The sequence below is a fragment of the Ambystoma mexicanum genome, chromosome 1p (assembly GCF_040938575.1).
Source record: "Ambystoma mexicanum isolate Mex_15411 chromosome 1p, UKY_AmexF1_1, whole genome shotgun sequence".
In the NCBI taxonomy this organism is placed as follows: Eukaryota; Metazoa; Chordata; class Amphibia; order Caudata; family Ambystomatidae; genus Ambystoma; species Ambystoma mexicanum.
This window is the reverse complement of record NC_090921.1, coordinates 1,309,042,001-1,309,059,733: the sequence shown is the minus strand read 5'-3', so window position 1 is coordinate 1,309,059,733 and position 17,733 is coordinate 1,309,042,001. Positions and strand designations below refer to the sequence as shown.

At 43.0% G+C, this 17,733-nt stretch overlaps 1 protein-coding gene across 8 annotated transcripts in view; it reads left to right on the top strand.

Annotated features, from left to right (window-relative positions):
• The window catches only part of FLT3LG (fms related receptor tyrosine kinase 3 ligand), a 619,298-nt gene that overhangs the window by 310,636 nt on the left and 290,929 nt on the right, over positions 1-17,733 (top strand). For 5 of the 8 annotated variants that reach the window (XR_011260435.1, XM_069606286.1, XM_069606316.1 and 2 more), the window contains exons 3-4: positions 10,410-10,526; positions 12,952-13,056. Coding sequence is in view for 6 of the 8 variants with exons in the window: in XM_069606286.1 (XP_069462387.1) it covers positions 10,458-10,526; positions 12,952-13,056 (174 nt within the window). In the remaining 2 variants the exon portion in view is untranslated. Of the gene's footprint in view, positions 1-1,711; positions 1,844-10,409; positions 10,527-10,646; positions 10,865-12,951; positions 13,057-17,733 lie in introns of those variants that run through there. The other 3 variants (XM_069606294.1, XM_069606310.1, XM_069606326.1) reach the window with 3 other exon arrangements.

Genomic DNA, 17,733 nt, shown 5'->3' with positions numbered 1-17,733 from the left:
CAGGAGTGCCTCAAAGATAGGTCAAAGTGGTCATACAGGAGGATAAGCAAAACCCCTGTACCTCCTTTGACCTAAGAACTATAACCAAAACCAAGGGAAGTGAATCCTGTATACATTGAAAGTAAATGTGAAGGTGATGTTGGCAAGAGTGAACCCGGAAGAGGGAGGCTGACAAGAAGGGGTCAAAGCCTAAAGTCCCAAGAAACAGTGTGTTGACAAAGGTGAACCCGGCAGAGGGATGTCCACTGGAACTGTTTAAAAAGACATTAAGATTTGTAAGTGAAAGGACAAGCTATAGTGAACCCGGAGGAGGGAGGCTGAAAGTAAAGAGGGGTCAGAGGCCGGAAGAGGGAGACCCAGGGTTGAAGAATCCTCACCCAAAGTAAAAAGAGGAAACGCACATTCATTTTGTTGAAGGAACTTTTGTTTTATTATTGAATACGTCAGGCCCTCGGAGGCAAGAGTCTTGTTTCTCTTGAAAGACACTTTCAAGAGAAACGAGACTTGCCTATCAACGGCCCTGAGAGCTGCGAGTGGAACTGTTGTCTCGTGCTGGGGAAGCTCGAGAGTGTACTGTGTTCCAAGATCCCACTTTAACTCGTGCTCAAAACGTAGGGAAGGAAGATCTAAGCTATTGCATGCTGACATATTATTTGTGAACACTTCTTTCCTTTCTTGAAAACCATCCCACACCCTTTTTGTATTAGTTGTAAGGTTTGGCAATAGATTTCCTAGTATAGGCCCTTTTTATTTGACACAACGCCACAAGGACTGCCTTATTTTCATTTGATGGTCGACGCTTGCTCCCATCTTAGATTTAGGTTTCGATTAGGCGTTTTTCCAACCTGCATACAGTTTAATAAAAACCCTTGAACTGTGATCACATGTGTCTGTCTTTATTGTTGCCACCATGAGTTCCGTGCAGGGTAAACTGTTATTTTTGATGGCCTGAAAAGTAGTATACCCTATATTTCTTCCTTTTTAGTGAGCACACAATCGTTGGTTTGTGCTTTGGGCAGTGCTGGTAGTATTGAGGAGGCTGTCATAGATTACAGACCATCATTGACACTTCCTCTCAGCACTAGACCATCTTTTTCGCAGTAATCAATCCCAGATTGTCTCTGCTTTTAGAAAGAGTCATTAAGAGTTACAGAAGCAACAGTGGGGCACGTTGTTATGCAACTAAGTCACAATTAGTTACCGAAGCAAAAGTGGGGCGTTGTGCAACTGGGTCACAATTTCACAAGGAAACTCTGAATTCTATAGAGCAGGTTACGTGGGTAGCTGTCTGTGGCTGCTGATATCTATCGGGCAAATCCCTTTGCGTTGACAGGGTGAATGATCTTGATTCATTCGAAATCCATTTGTCTGGTGTTTCCATTGTATAGAAAACTGACTTCTAACATTATTGTTCACTTCAGCATTTGCACGCATCGGAGAAGTAATTTATTTGATCAGTGCTCTGTTTCTTTTCTCACTGACCCTATTCTGTAGGAAAATTGGTGTGGGCAATTGAAACCACTGGATGACGAGTAAAGCTATCGGCTTTCATGCTCGCCCACCATATGCCTATAAAAAGTGTGATTGTGGTTTGTTTCTCTAGTGCTGACTTGTTCACTCATAACAAAATGTGTACAGGAAATGAATTGATATTTTGCTTTTGGTAAAAAAAAAAAGCTTTTAGAGGTTGTGCACCACTGCAAAGGAAAGCACATTTTGTTGAAGGCATTGTGCTGTAGCACCTGGAGCTGAGCGTATGACCCTTGGAATGTGCATCTGCTGCTGGATGGGATTACATCAGAATCATTCACGGTCGAAATAACCGGACAAACTCAAGAAGACGGCAAGTTTCTGTTTTATTAGCAATTATCTAAAACAGAGAGTTTACAACGAACATGAACAGACCTACGCTCATTCTCAGCGATTTCCACAAAAAATACAATGACATACTTGTTTATGCATCAGAATGACATCATGCTATGTGGCAATAGTGAAAAACCTATCAAGGGTTATGATTGGTTAAGGGACACATCTAGATATACAATCATATAGGAGCTAGATTTGTTATTGGCTGTCACATATCAGGTGGACAACTTATGCCTATGTCTTCATACGTATAGTTTATGAAAAATCAGTTAGTGTTTCATTGGTTTCTCAAGCTATAAGGTCTTTTGTTACATGGACTAATACAATTGGTTTGGCATGCTTGTGCCATGCCGGGAACATTTGATTCAATTAGCAGCACGTAAGCCAAGACCCCGGTGCAAGTAGATAGGACATGAAGCTGCCATGCCACCCAAATAGCCCAACATCTCTCATCACCCATGCCTTCGGCGAGGATATTCTCTTTGTACTTGGCCTTGCAGAGTATTCTGTTTCCTGGGAATGCAATGGGAGTGGGGGCACTCGCTATTGTGTCTGGAACTCCAAGTTCAAGCCTTATTTTCAGCCCCGAATCACGTGACAAGAGACCACGATTCTGTTGAATCTGCAAGCTTTTAAATGTTTTAAATGAATGAAGACTTGGCATTCTTTGTGTGCTTTCATGCACCTTAAAGTGAGAGGATTCATCCTTCGCACACATGTTCCTCTCCATCATAGATAGCTGTCCTCGACTTCTCAGTTCTTCACTTCAGGCCAGACAGCCTCCCAATGCAGCTCAACAACCTGCTATTCTACTGCAACACAGCCTTTCATTCTCTCTTTATGATTCTTTGGCTTATTTACTTTATGATACCAATGTCCAGTTTCTTTACATTGGCAGCTCCGCCTGCATTCTATTCACTACTTATAGCAAACCTATATGATGACTTGATCTATCTTGCATTTGAGTGTATGTACATTCTTTATACTTCTGATTTCTGCTGCACTTTTTACCGTTTAATGTTCTTCCTTTAAAGATTTAAGGTTCACTTAATTCTTTAATTCGTCATTCCTCCTATAGGATTCATACATTATTTTCATTCAGTTTTTCAGGACTTTGTGCACACTTTCTTATGACGTCATCAGCCCATTTTCTTATCTCTTACTCATATTCCTTCAAGGAGTTCCTCCTGCAGGCTGACATCAACTCGAGGGTACATTTGATATGGTTGCCTTAATGAACACCGTCTTCCAACTACTCGCTGAGGTATTGTTACAATAGCTGGTGTTAAGACAGGGCACAGTCTCATGTCTCCAATACAGGGGAGGTAGGTGGGTAGGATCTCCTGTCGATGTGTACGTCTGCTCCTCTACAGAGCGTTCTTATGCGCAGAATGGAATTACCATATCAAATAATCTTGGACCCAAGTAACCGACAGACTCAAAGAATATGCCAAAATACTACTTCCTTATCCGTCCAAATAAAGTAGGAAGACCTAGTGAACAAACAGACTGCAGCTCACACACTCTTGGTTACAATTGCATTACACAATGTATTTATACCTAGATGTGTATCATCCATGATGGCATCCTATGTGGCAAATAATAAAACCTATTGGACAGAGGGATTGGTTACTGGAACATATCTACTTATAGCTTCTTTAGATGTTAGAAACATTATTGGCTGCCCCATATCTAGCAGGCAAACCTTGAACTTCCCTCTGACTACGTATGATACAGATTATAGCAGCATAAAAGCATCAGATCGGCCATTGCAATAATGCGTGCTCACCATTGCATAGGCCCTTTGATTGGTTGGCATGCCCTTCAAACCTCGGACATTCAGCTCACTAGCAGAACGTACGCAAAACAAACCTCATGTGCGGAGAACAAGCCCATCTAGTCTACGCATCTCCTTTGTACTTGATCTTGCATGATGTTCTATTCTTTGGAACTTTTTTTGCGGTTTATTATGCGGTCACTCTCATTTCAGGGAGTTCTTTTCCCCAGAAGCAAGGTGACGCACAACAAAGCAGTTTTATTTTAGGTTCAATTTGGTGAGGACTCCAACCTGTCTCGACCCCCAACCGCAACAAATACCCTGTGTCCCCAATGGACTAGGAACCAAGCCGGTGTGTAGTAAGATTATATATGTATTAATTTATTTAATCAAGGTTTGACAAACAGACCAACATCAGCCACCAATGCTGTGGCAACAGCCAATATCACAACAATGACTCAGTTATATAAAACAACACAGTGACATTTTGAAACATGCAATAAAAACTTACACAGATTTAATTTAATTGATAATACAATACAGGGTCCACAGGAATGACTTAATTTGAAACTATACTTTTCTCCCAGCTGTTTGGGGAAGGAATTCAATGGGAAAAATCGTTTTGTGCTTGTTACTGGAAATGCAATATTAGGGAAGGAATGCAATGGGAAAAATCTATTTTCAGCTTCGATTTAAAAGGCAAGGTTGGTAAAAAAAAACTAATCAAAATCGTTTTTCAATTAACATAAAAATAAAAGGCAGGACTTGATAACTTGGGGTCAGAGAACATTTGGGAACAAAGGGGGACATTTCGTTTGACAACACACATACAAATGAGATGGAATCCTTTGTAGCTCTGATTTAAAATGAATGAGGAATTTCGTTTTGCACCCTCTACATTCACTGGAAAGGTAATACTTAGGATTGCAAAAATTAGTCATGGGCGCTCCTCTATGAGAACGAACACAGCAAAAATGGCCTGTTCTTTGGGAAGGTACCCACTCTAGAGTCTGCAGCCACACTTTAGCTCACTGTACCTTTCACAGATGGGAAATATCCATTTGCATATCAGTCTTTGTCCCGCCCACATGGGTAGTCCAGCACCGAAATGCTCTGGCAATTCCCTTCTGATCAAGAGTGCCAATAGAAACCCAATACACGTGTTTCAGCCATGTCGGGCATCATCAGTGAGGTGGATCTGTGCCTATCCATCTTAAGTGTCCCATGGTCATCCAGACGTGGACCCCTTGCTCACTGTGCTCAGAGAGGCACAGCTCCACCTCACTGATGATGCCCAACAAGGCTGAAACACGTGTATGGGGTTGCTGTTGGCACTCTTGTTCAGAAGGGAATTGCCATAACATTTCGGTGCTGGACTGCCCATGTTGGTGGGACAAAGACTGATATGTAAATGGATGTTTCCCATCTGTGAAATGTACAGTGAGCTAAAGTGTGGCTGCGGATTGTAGAGTGGGTACCTTCCCAAAGAACAGGCCATTTTTGCCATGCTCGTTCTCATAGAGGGGCGCCTATGACTATTTTTTGATTTTTGAAGGGCCTTAGGTCTAGTCATCTTAAGTGTCCCAGGGTCGTACAGACGTGGACCCCTTGCTCACTGTGCTCAGAGAGGCACAGCTCCACCTCACTGATGATGCCCAACAAGGCTGAAACACGTGTATGGGGTTGCTGTTGGCACTCTTGTTCAGAAGGGAATTGCCATAGCATTTCGGTGCTGGACTGTCCATGTGGGCGGGACAAAGACTGATATACAAATGGATATTTCCCATCTGTGAAAGGTACAGTGAGCAAAATTGTGGCTGCAGACTCTAGAGTGGGTACCTTCCCAAAGAACAGGCAATTTTTGCTATGTTCGTTTTCATAGAAGGGCGCCCATGACTATTTTTTAATATTTAGGATTGCCTATTGTGGATTACTTTTTTTTTTATTATGGACACCCCGCTGCCCCCATTTCCTATGTGGAAGTCAATGATTTCAGAAACAGTCAACCAAGTCTTTATTGGATATACCAGCTTTAACACACTGAGCATGAGCTTTGTTAGTTCTGAATTCTAACAACCCTCAGCCCGTGATTTTCTATATGGGATTTAATTGATTTACTTTAATCAAATGTGCTAAGGATCTACACAGCTTCCCCCCTCCCCACACGTTAATGGAAATGATTAAGGCTGGCTGCTCTCAAACCGATGCAATTTCAACAGAGGGGTAGTTTTCTATGGGGAAATAAGTTTGAGTGAGATTTGATAAATTGTGCAGAGTGCCCATCTAGCTTTACCCCCACTTTGACCCACTAATGGAAAGGGATGAAGGTAGGTGGCTCCCCATACAATTAATGGCTTTGGGACATCTACTTACATGGGAGGCTTTGGTCAGGGACAGGGCTCCTCTGAGGACAGCACAGGTCTGGCCAAAGGCTTTCAGTCAAGGATTTTGTCCTTCACCCAGACTCCTTCTGCTCCTCTGGTTTGGGTCCCAGCTAGCTTCTCTATTTCCCAGTCACTGTGTTCAATGCAAGGATTTAGGCCTCTCTGCTAGTTGTTCCTCGCAAGAGTCCAGCAGCAGCTCTCTCCTGGAAATAATTCACAAAAAGCCCAGTTCGGATGCAAACCTGCCCTTTTATAGCATGGATGACACTGCAATATGGTCATAATTTCCACGGTCCGGATTGGCTTGCTTGCTCCATTCACCTCCCACCAATACGCCCACTGGCTGCTAATAGGAGCAGAAGTTGGGAGATAAGTATGATGTAAGCTGAGAAAGGAGAATAGATACATAATTTCAAACTGACAAGGATTTGTGCATCTTTTATTCTGAAAAATCTCATTCTGTAATAACTCCCTTGGTCTTTCAAATAACCTCATGATGATATACATATATGGGTTCTAGATGTTATGGCGAATCAGGACATACTAATTTTACTTTGGCACACACTTCCTGAGCGGAGCTAATGTTTTTTGCAGTATTCTGCCGTGCCAAAATAGCTCAAATTGGGACAATTTCCAATCTAAACCTTATTTTCATGATCTATCCTGCGCCAACTTTCCCATTTCCATCGTGTATGAACATGACAAAAATCATACCTTTCCACATAACTTAAATTATGTACATCACAATAGTTTAGTTTTACAGGGTCCCAATGGGCGTTTTCTCCTGTTTAATTTGAACCTGGGGTGAGCTCTATAGGACACCTGCTGCTCTTTTTATTAAGGAAAACTGTATTTAATGTTTAATCAATGGCAGGGCATTTACATGGCCTCAGAAAGTTTCATTTCTCTCAAGACATGTGACCAGCCATGTGGTTTATCTATGTTTATCTTAAAATGTCCTCCTGCGTGGCTTCAAAGCCTTGCTCAATGCTTAATAAACAGTTTTATGGGAAGCTCGACCTCAAGGTTACTTCTGCAGGACATGCTATCAGCAACTAATTGACAACCAGTCATTCTTCTTGGGAGGCCCAGCTCTAAAAAGCCTGAAGTTCACATTTTAAAGGGTCTTTGTTCAGAGTTAAATGTACTTTTTATGGTGAACCTGACCTTAAGGTCATGTATGTTGATTGTGTTATCAACGATTCACCACAAATTCGATCTCTTTCTTTGTATAATTAAGCCTATCTTTCAGACCAGTCCTGCATCCCTTGCATTCATGAAACCAAAGAGCTGCGAGATCAGGATCCAGATGCATTATTCAGTTCACAGTCAGTGGGGGATTTCAGCTTAGAGGGAAAAACAAGGGCAGTTTACCATTCTGAAAGGCTAGCATATTACATTTAACCACTGTATGCCTGCAACTTTCAATGATGTGCCAGGACCTGTCATTCATACATCCAGTCTTTTCTTTATATAATATTAACAAAAATGAGTTCACTCTATCCGCACAGACAGGTCATAGTTACATCAGGGATCGGTATTCAATCTACACCAAACAAAATAGTCCTTTCTTTGTCCATTCTGTTATTTTAATAATAATAATAATAATAATAATAATAATAATAATAATAATAATAATAATAATAATAATATATATAATAATAATATATATTTATATGATGAAACCAGGTCTCCTCCCTGCTCATGAATGTAATCTGCCCTTCACTCTATTTCTGGATTGCAAATGCATTGTTTCTCCTTTTTAGCTTCCAATTGCACAACTATTTATTTTCCTTCCATGTCTTCTGCAGTTTTTAATCTGCCCCTGTGTAATATCTTTCTTTAATATAACAGTTGAAATAACATGAGTATCGTAATGCTCCAAGTAGGCCTTGCTCCACTTGCGCACTTTTCCATTTTAATGTAAGTAGGCCCATTTCTTTCCATGTCATTTAGCCTGATGGCACCAGTCAGCTTCAGTCTTAAATACTGGCCCGGCCTCTTTATTTCTGACATTCAGGGGCTATATTTGACCCCACACTTTTAAGGGGAGTTAATGTACATCATTATCTTCGCCTGAGGCTTATAAATAGGCCTTGATTCCTGGCGTTACACCACATTTGAGTAGTCCATGATTTTGTTCATATTGTCTTCCATTTAGTACTATTTGATTCAATTATCCTGGGTCTCATTACCCTCCTCGGCCTCCGGAGACTTGGTTGCTCCGTCTCACATATGCTTTTCTGCACCTTAATCGTCAATACTTTGCATCCGCAAATGTTCACTCATTTACTTAATCTAAGAGAAATATTTCCTACGTACATGGCTTATTCTCGTTGTCTCCCTTGTACCCTGCAGTATCTTCTCGCTATGGCATCCTTTATCGCTGGCCAACGGCTTTTCTTTCTTTGTGCATGATTCTGTGTTTCCAGCCTCTTGTCAGCTCTGCAGTCCTGGACTTTTTTCCTTAGAGCCTTTCTCTTACTGTTATTCAAAACCAACGTCAATCTTTTCAACCTGGCCGCTTTACCTGTGTTATGTTTTCTACTTCAGCATGCTTCTATGTGACTCATCTACCTTGTGTTTCTGCGTATATACATTCACTACTCATCTGGTTACTTATCATCTTTGCATATATGCTTTCTTTTCATTCGTATATATGTTTACTTTGTTTCTTCAGTTACATTTTCATTCTTTAAGTACTTTCATATCGTTTTAATGCGTCATCTTCTCTTTGCCTTATGACATCACTTTACTCTTGTCAGGTTTTCTTTACAGCTCCTGTAGATCTCTTGCTACCATTTCAGTACGTGGGTGCATTCGGTAGGGTTGTCTGAGTGCATAACGTCTCTCATATACTTGATCCTGTATTGGAATTAAACCTGGTGTTGTCCATAGCGCCTTCGGTTCTTAATCCAGTATGGCAGAGTTGAGAAAGCGGGTTCTTCCAATGACGTATGCGTCTGCTTCTCTACAGCTTGCGTAAAACTTGAATTACAAACGTTCAGAAAGGCATCTAGAGGAGGCGAAACCTGTAGTTTTTCTCAAGTATGACATCATTTCAGTGTAACCCAATGCGTCAGATATATTATTTGGTTAAATATCTTTTCACAACTGCCTTATTCAGTGAAATGTTGTCAATTCTATTTATATGACCATTTGTTGAATTGATTAGAATGACACAATTTCAAACAATCACATTCAACCTTTTAAACCGGAATTTTTAGATGATTTGAACCCATTCATCCCAGTGACAGAATGTCCCCTTTCTATTGACAAAAGATTGCCAAACAACGATACAAAAGAATCATGTGGTTTAAAAATAAAACTTAGAACGAATAACTAGGCATCTCACAACTACTAAATTCTTTATTAAATTTTAGGTGCAGCTCTGGTTACAAAATCTCACATAGGATAGATGGCCAAATAGATAACGTTTGCTTTCGGGAACTAGTAGCCAGAGGTCTGTTTATATGGTGTAATAGAAGAGAACAATATGCTTCTAACACAGCATTTGGGATTCCTGTCAAATCTTATGTTTAAATGTTCTAGCTAATTTAATTATGACAGGCCAAACTCAAAATACGGACTGGCAAGTAGCTATATATGAGTTGAACATTTTAATTTGTCATTTCCAATAATAGGTTGCAGGTAAAGAAAAATGAACAAGTCATTAATAAAAGGGTTTGAAAATATTAAACAAAAATAAAATGACACCACCAGGTCTCCTGGCCTCTATTCTGGGCTTTCGACTGTTCAGTTAGTATACTGTGTTAAGTGATGATAAATCTTTAATATGATTTTTTAATTATTCATAAACATTTATAATTCTTATTCTACTGCTTTGTTTAAGAACAATATTGTTCTTTTTTTTTATAGAGCGCTTAATGTTGAATTCTATTTTTTGCTTGCTTTATGCGCTCTGATATTAGCTTTTGTTATCACTCATATCGGTGATAAGATATCGATATGGAAGGATGAAAGTCGGAGTCAGTGCTGCCAAATTTCAAATCTTTGGCTGCATGTTTCGCACTGATTCCATGAGCTGCCAGATAGCCGCGGCTTTCAGCGGTGCAAAATGTTGGTGTTATTAGTCAATTTTATGGTATTCGATTTGTTGACCGTGGAAGGAGGAGGAGCCGAGTCAGTCCTACTGGCATTCTAATTTGTGTCCTGAAGACAATCTAGATTTCTAGGTCGAACGCTTAACCACTCAGTTTTCTTTTTGTTTTGTTTCCTCTGTTGTTAGTTACTCTGTTGTTTCCTCTCGCGTATTTTAGTTTATCATCAATGTCCAGTTCATGACCACATTTCTCTCATTCAAAACACAACTATTTTCTTGTGGTTTGCTCTGTCTGAGTATCTTTTTATGTTTTTTGCAGACCTCTTGGATTCACCCGCAGCATGCAATCTAAAAAAGCAATGTTGAGATGAATTGGTGCCATGCATTACACCACACAATATCGGGCGCTTGCTTGGTGAGGCTGCAACCACTTCCGGTGAGTATGAATTCATTTCCGGGGAGGAAGGGAGACTGACTTAATCTCACCAAACATCACTTTGCATTGTGTTGGTGAAACACCTGGTTCGTATTTCTGTCATGGTGGAGAACTCATAAAATAGTTTCTAGTCATGTGGTTTGAAACAGTAGGCGCCATACGTATCATCACCACATGAGACGAGGGCTTGGTTTCTCATAGGTTCCGCAGCAAGAAAAGGTATTGAGCTAGCGGGAAGCGCATGAAACAGGGACATTTTCAGCAACCTACTGTGAAGAGAGACACCTGTGAGCCGCAGAATTTGGTAAATCGGATTCCTTTCTCTGGGTGTTTTTATGGTAAGAGCCTACTGCATCATTTAGCCATTTACAAAATGTGACACACTGGGGAACTTTTGGAAGCGTCCAGTGTGGTGTATAACTGTAAATGCCTTCTATAACTATGCTATATATACCCAGCGTCTACAACCTTAAGCTGTTAAGCTGTTTTAGACTACAATTCCCTTATGCTTTACCCAGCATAGTCAATGGTGGGGATCATGGCAGCTGTAGTTCAAAACATCAGGCTAGCTGCAGGTTGCAGACCACTGCTGTCCTGCACGCTAGATGCCTGCTTAATGTGACTTCCCAACCTCTCTCCTGCCCTCCCACCTCTGCCCGCCATTTTGCAAGCATGTGGTGTTTTACAAAGCACCACATATGATCTGCGCAGTTGCCTGAAGCTGCACAAGAAGTGCTATCCGAAGAGCAAGGCTACTGTGTTTGATATGGGCCTATTTCATGCCTTTAGCAGCAAGGCATGCAGCAGAAACTCTTCCGCAGATGCACTAGTTAGCATCTCATGTTCCTAGAACAAGTTGGCGTCAGTTGTAGAGATGCGAGAACAGCCATATGAAGGAACATTTTATAGAAGCGTGTTTTGGTAGCATGACAATTGCAATATGTTTAACATCCCGAGGCATGGTTAGAGGCGAGTGAGTCTTTCTCGTCGGTTCGAATTCACCTGTGTGCTTGTGCTGGGCAACCAAATGCCAGCCAACCCAATGCCATTTAGTCTGTGGAATTTTTTGCAGAAAGGGGTAAGCTGTTACTGGTCAGGAGAAGTATAAATCGTCGACACAGAAGTTTGTAGTATTGTCTACAATATGCCCAAATAGCAGCGTCCACTGAGTGCATGTTTAATTAGCGTCACACAAAAAGAAATGTTGCCAACACGTGTTTCACGTTAACAATGATTCGCCTTTACTCGTCACAGCATTCTGTTGCTTCTATAGTAGAAGTGAACGTTGGATGGGTGCCAAAATGGGCGGATGGATTCCGCAACTTGGGGATCAAAGCGTTGGAATGCTACAGTGGTAGAAGTGCCCTGAAAAAAGTAATGGGACTGTGGCCTCGGCAGGGAGCAAGGCAGGCGGAAGCCTAGTGACAAGGTCTTGCATCTGGGACATTGCAATAGTCAACGAGACTAGTAACTAAGGCTCCTGTTACAACTTTACACTTGCACAGAGACATGAATGGACGCATCCTCTGTATAGAATGGTGAATATGGTCGTAAAAAGTAGAGGCATGGTAAACAGAAAAAAAAGAATAAAAGCAGTAGAACACTGCTCCCGAAATGCTGATTACTCTACCCGTAAGCTGATTTTATACGTCTGCTGGCATGACCCTGCCATCCATGGTATCCCATGCTACCTGAGAAAAACCCCAGTCTTGCCAAGGCATTGCCCGAGTGACTCTCATACCCTGGCACATCACACTGCCGAATGAAGTATGACATGATAGGTTATTTATAACGCGCTTAATATCCAGAGGTTTCTAAACGCGGACCGGGGGATCGAACCTGTGTTGCTCAGTGTGGTCTTGCTTCTAAGGCAAGCACGTTGCCCCTGAGCTATCCTCCCGAGCCAAATCCCTTATTTCTTAAGGCTACCGCGGCTCTGGTCCTTCAGCCCCCCTTCCCCAGAGTTTACAGAATGGTTTCATGATTTGAGAAATGACCAATACACCTTTGGGGATCCAGCCGGCTGAACGCGTCCATGCTTTTTGTTAAAAAAGGACACATACATACATCACAACATACTCCTGGCTTTTACATAGGGAAGTGGGGCAGCACAATCCTTACACACTAGCAGAAACGCAAAAGAAAAGTGAGGAGCTCTGCATCTTGATGTTCGGTGTCTCTTCTACCATTGGTTGCATTTTGGGGACAGAAGGTGTAGCCTGTCAAGTCAGTGGCCCAATTTAAAAGTAGACAAACTATCTTCTGCATATCCCAATTCAGAATGCCATGCCTTTGTTTGTGTTTCTGTGTCTACGAATTACAAATCCTGTTCAACATGCGCATTTTACGTTAAGTATTATTTTTGGTAATTTATCTGCAAATTATGGAACAAATATCCTTGCCTATTTTGTTTTTTCTCCTGTAGGCGACTGTGTTCATGCTGGCTTTCATAACAGCATCTGTCCTGAGTTGTAACTTCAGTAAATTTAGGGTGATGACCACCGTTTATGAGGATCAAATCAAAGACCTGGTGAGTGCCCATTCACACACCCACAGAACACACACCACTGCCTCATAGCATCATGCATTAGTTTATTACTTATTATTAACATTTTAAACACATCCCTCTTGGTCTGAAGTCCCACAAATGAAATGTACATTTGCTCTGCATTTTCTCTATATCACCAAATGTAACAATGAACCATAGACGTTCAATTATTGTGAATTCTTAAATGTTGAAAGTATGATCTATTTTCCCTTCAACTCACACCTCATTATGCGTCTGGTGGTATCTCAGCGGTAAATCCACTGAGATACCACCAAACGAATATACCATTATCACCACTTGGTCCGGAGGAATTACCTCCAGACTACAAGTGGCTGTATGGCGGTATTAGTTCCCATTTATGGAGTCAATAGGACTTCATGAGGTTTTTTGGCAGAATTAACACTGGTGGTAATTCCACAGACAGTAATTCTGCCGAAATGGGTGTCTTTTGGCAGTAAGGTGTTATGTTATGGTACAGTGCATTTGTGTAGCGCTTTATATACCATTCGTATGATCTCAAAGAGCTGTGGGTTGAACGCCCTTGGGGGCTGCAGTCCAGGTAAGTGGAGACAGTGGGGTAGCATATAGTACATGTGTGTACTTGTTATGTGTGCTGCCAGAGTGTTGTGTGCGGGGCTGGCTGCATTCTAATGCTCGGTGCAGTGTAGACGTTGTGGGGGATCAGTGTAATGTGTACAGCAAGGTGGGTGGACTCCGTGGGGCCTGTGTAAGAGGTTCCTCCTTTGGCTCTCCCCCTATGCCTTCAACTGAAGCCAGAAAACTTGGAGTCATCTTTGACTCCTCTTTCTCCTTCCTCCCTCACACTCAGAACATTGCCAAGAAGTCCAACTATCAGCTCTTCCTTCTCAAAAGAATTTGACCTTTTCTCTCTTTCCCTCCGAGGCTCAACGTGACTCAATCCCTGGTTCTCTCTAGACTTAACTACTGTAATAGCTTCTTCCTGAATCTTCCTTCTTCCACTCTGCGACCCCTTCAGTTTATCCAGAATAGGGCAGCAAGACTTATTTTTGGCCTTAAGCCCAGGGACCGCATCTCTCCTGAACTAAAAAGTATTCACTGGCTCCCAGTTGCTGCACCGATGAAATTCAATCCCTCTGCATCATCCACAAAGCTGTCTGGATCTGGGGACCACACTATCTTCAACTTAATCTCACTAAATACTCTCCCTCTAGACCACTCCGCTCCTCTGGCACCAACTGTTTGTCTGTAAAGCCTTTTGGTAAACAGAGGGCAGGGGGTCGCACACTGTCTTCTGCGGGCTTCCTCGTTTGGAATAGCCTCCCCCTCCGCCTTGAGCAGGATCTTCTCAAACTCCGGAAGCTCCTTAAGACTTTCCTCTTTTCATCCTCCTTCCCTCCTTCTCTCCTCTGTTAGTCCCACAGTTGCTGAATCTGTGTCGTTGGCCCTTATGCATCATCGGGGCCTTGACCTCCCACACCAATTCTTCCCAGCTCCTGTCTATCTATAGGTCTTTGCATCTGCACACCCTCCGCTCTGGAGGCTCTCGCTTACAACTCCCGCAGCCCAGGCCATGTAGCAGTCAACATTCCTAGCACTTCATCTATGGCTCACCCACAAGTTCGGACTTCCCAGCACTTACCCCCTCTTTGCACTTCCTTTCTGCACTTAAACGTTCTGAATACTCACAAGGCATAGTAGGTTCGTCCTTCTCCCTTTTTCCCCCTCTGCTCTTAAATATTGTGTTGTAATGCATTTCCCACCCTCGCTCCCTCTCTCCCTTGTGGGCGCTTAGAAGCAGTATTTTCTTATTGTATAAGCACCTAGCAAGCAAACAATAAATACAATAAATAAATAAATAAATAAATGTGTGCAGCTAGCCCGATTTTCTCGTGGGGTATAGCGTTCTAACAGTCTGTTAAGGTGTACAAGGAATAGTGCAGGTATGTGAGCAACTAGGCCGTAATTGATTGAGGGGTGAAGCTGCATTCTATTGTTTGTTGGTGCAAAGTGGAGAGTGAGCATGTCAGTAGGAATGGGTGTCTGTGATTACTTGTATGAGGCCCTCATTCCTCGTTACTTCCAGAGCTCGATGAGCAGGCATGGTGGTTCGTGGTGGATAGTTTCCAAGAGAGATATCTGGCTGGTGCCGGATATGTTGTGTTAGCCTGGTTAAACGGTCTATTTTGCAGAGGCTCTGTTGTAAGTGTCAGAGGGCCTGTTTTCCGGGTATCTGGTCATAGTTTCTGGGGGGAGGCTGAGTGGTTCCTAACATGTTTGTGGTTATCGCCTGATACTGCTGCTCTTTTGCAGGTATCTGAGGGGCCCATTTTCCGGGTTCTTGGTCTTAGTTTATGACAGGTGCCTGGGTGGGTCTTGGCCTGTTAGTGGTTATCGTAGGAATCTCTGGAGAGTTCTAAATGCCTAGTTGTTGTTTCGCCTTCAGTGCAGGTGGTGCCTGGCCTTATTCCTTTGAGGCCTGTGCTGCCTCATTTGATCATGTATCACCTTGTGTGCCTGATAGATGGCATGATATGACCCACCCATGATGTTTAGACTGTAATTGCTAAGAGGCTCAGCATGCTGACTCTCTGATATGATATCCAACTAGCTCTGATATGATATCCACTAGTTCACAGGGAATGGGGATGGATGTAATAGCTGGCAGGGGGCTTGTGATGGTGGTTTCCATGTTAGTTCTGTCAGCAGTCAGAGGTGCTATTATGTTCTTGCAATGTGCTGGTGCATAGGGTTTGTGGAAGGCTTGTATGGTGGTGGTTGGCAACTCCTGGAGGGATTGCGCTGTGCTTCCTTATGGGACTGCGCATTGTGTTTGGGGTCATGAGCAATGGGATTGGGCACTATGGCAGGCATTGTCAACTAGATTGGCGCAGAGGTTGTTGAGTGGTCCAGCCGGGGTGTGTACAGCCCATAGCTGCCGGCCTAAAGCTGCCAGTTTCTCAGGACGGCTTCCATGCCCTGACAGTTCCTATTTTCGGGAAATGTCTTGTTAGTTAGCTTCCATGGCCCGATTATTCCTGTTTTAGAGATAAAAACGTTCTGTTTGATAACTGGTCATTGGTGTAGGGATTAGTCACCTATGGCGGACCCTTTCATAGGTTAGGATCGAGCCAAGTTTTCAATGCTTTACGGAAGGCCATGTAGTCTTGGTTGCGTCCAATGTGCAGATGCAAAGGGTTCCACAGTGTTGGCGCTAGGGTATAGTAGGGCGACCCTCTAAACCTCGCTGAATTGGAGGCTGGAATCACTATTAGGAGGGCCGTGCTTGACCTTAGAGTGCGTGTTGGGCTGTAGGGCCTAATCCTCTCTTGAAGGGCTGGCATTGTGTACCGTTCGGTGGGTGATGCATACGATTTTGAACATGGCCCTTCGTCCAATCGGGAGCCAGTGAAGGGTGCAGAGAGCAGGTGTGATGTGGTGCTTTCGTCCCAGTGCAAGAAGGTGTTTAGCAGCTGCGTTTCAGACTTTTTCGAGTTTGTTGAGTTGGTAGGCTGGTGCACCCAGGTAAAAGGAGTTTGCATAATCCAATCTGGATATGACGATGGGCATAATGGATGCCTGTTTGTTGGGGTAGTTGAGGTAAGGGAAGATGCGTCTCAGCAGCCTGAGGTGGTAGTGGCAGGATTTGGATACATTATTGATCTGGTGGGACAGGGTTAGGCCTGAGTCCACTGTGCAGCCTAGGGTTTTGACTGTATTGGAGGTAGAGGGAGTGGTGCCAAGGGAGTGGGGCCAAGAGAGTGGTTGCAAGAGTAGAGCTGTGTTGCCACTCCATGATCTCTGTTTTCCCTGGGTTGAGGAGGAAGCGGTTTCTTGTCATCTACAGGTCTATATATCTCAGGCAGGCTGCTAGGCTGGGTCGTGGATCAGGAGCTCATTTTGGGGATTCGCATGATGATTTGGGTGTCATCCGCGTAATTATAGCAGGTAAGGTTGTGCGAGCGGATGATCCCTGGCAGCGGGGTCATGTCGAGGTTGAAAATGAGAGGTGAGAGGCAGGCGCCTTGGGGAGTCCCGTATTCCTAGGGAGTGGAGAAGTGGAGTCGGTCAAGGAGGGTTGAGTGGTTAATGGTGTCGAAGGCTGCTGAGAGGTAAAGGAGAACCAGTGCGGTGCATCCGTCAGAGTCTGCAAATAGTTTGAGGTTGTCCCAGATCGAGATCAGTGTGGTTTCGGTTCTGTGGCATGGTCGGAAGCCTAACTGAGCGGGGTCAAATAGGTTGTTGGATTCAGAGAAAAGCTTGAGCTGAGAGTAGGCAGCGTGGTCAATGAATTTTGCCAGGAATCTAGTGTTGGAGAGGGGCCTATAGTTGATTGGCTGGAGGTTTTTCCTCCACTTTACCTAACTCATAATGAGGCCACATATGCATCATTACATGTAGAGGGCTGATCATTCGCACTGGAGAAGATTAAAGTTGTGCAATGAGTCACACTCAAAGACACAAGACTTTGTTCAGCAGGGTTTACTTTAAATAAGGTTTAACATAAAAAGGAATTTCTTTAAGAATCAAATTGAATAGTTGACAAAATATTATCTGCAGAGTTAGGGGGCTGAATATGGATGCAAATCCTATTTTGACAGTAAGTGCTAAGAAGGGTTCTGGGGCGTTTTCCCAATTCTTTTGGGTAAGGAGTTATCTGCATTCCTAGGGTAAGCCAAA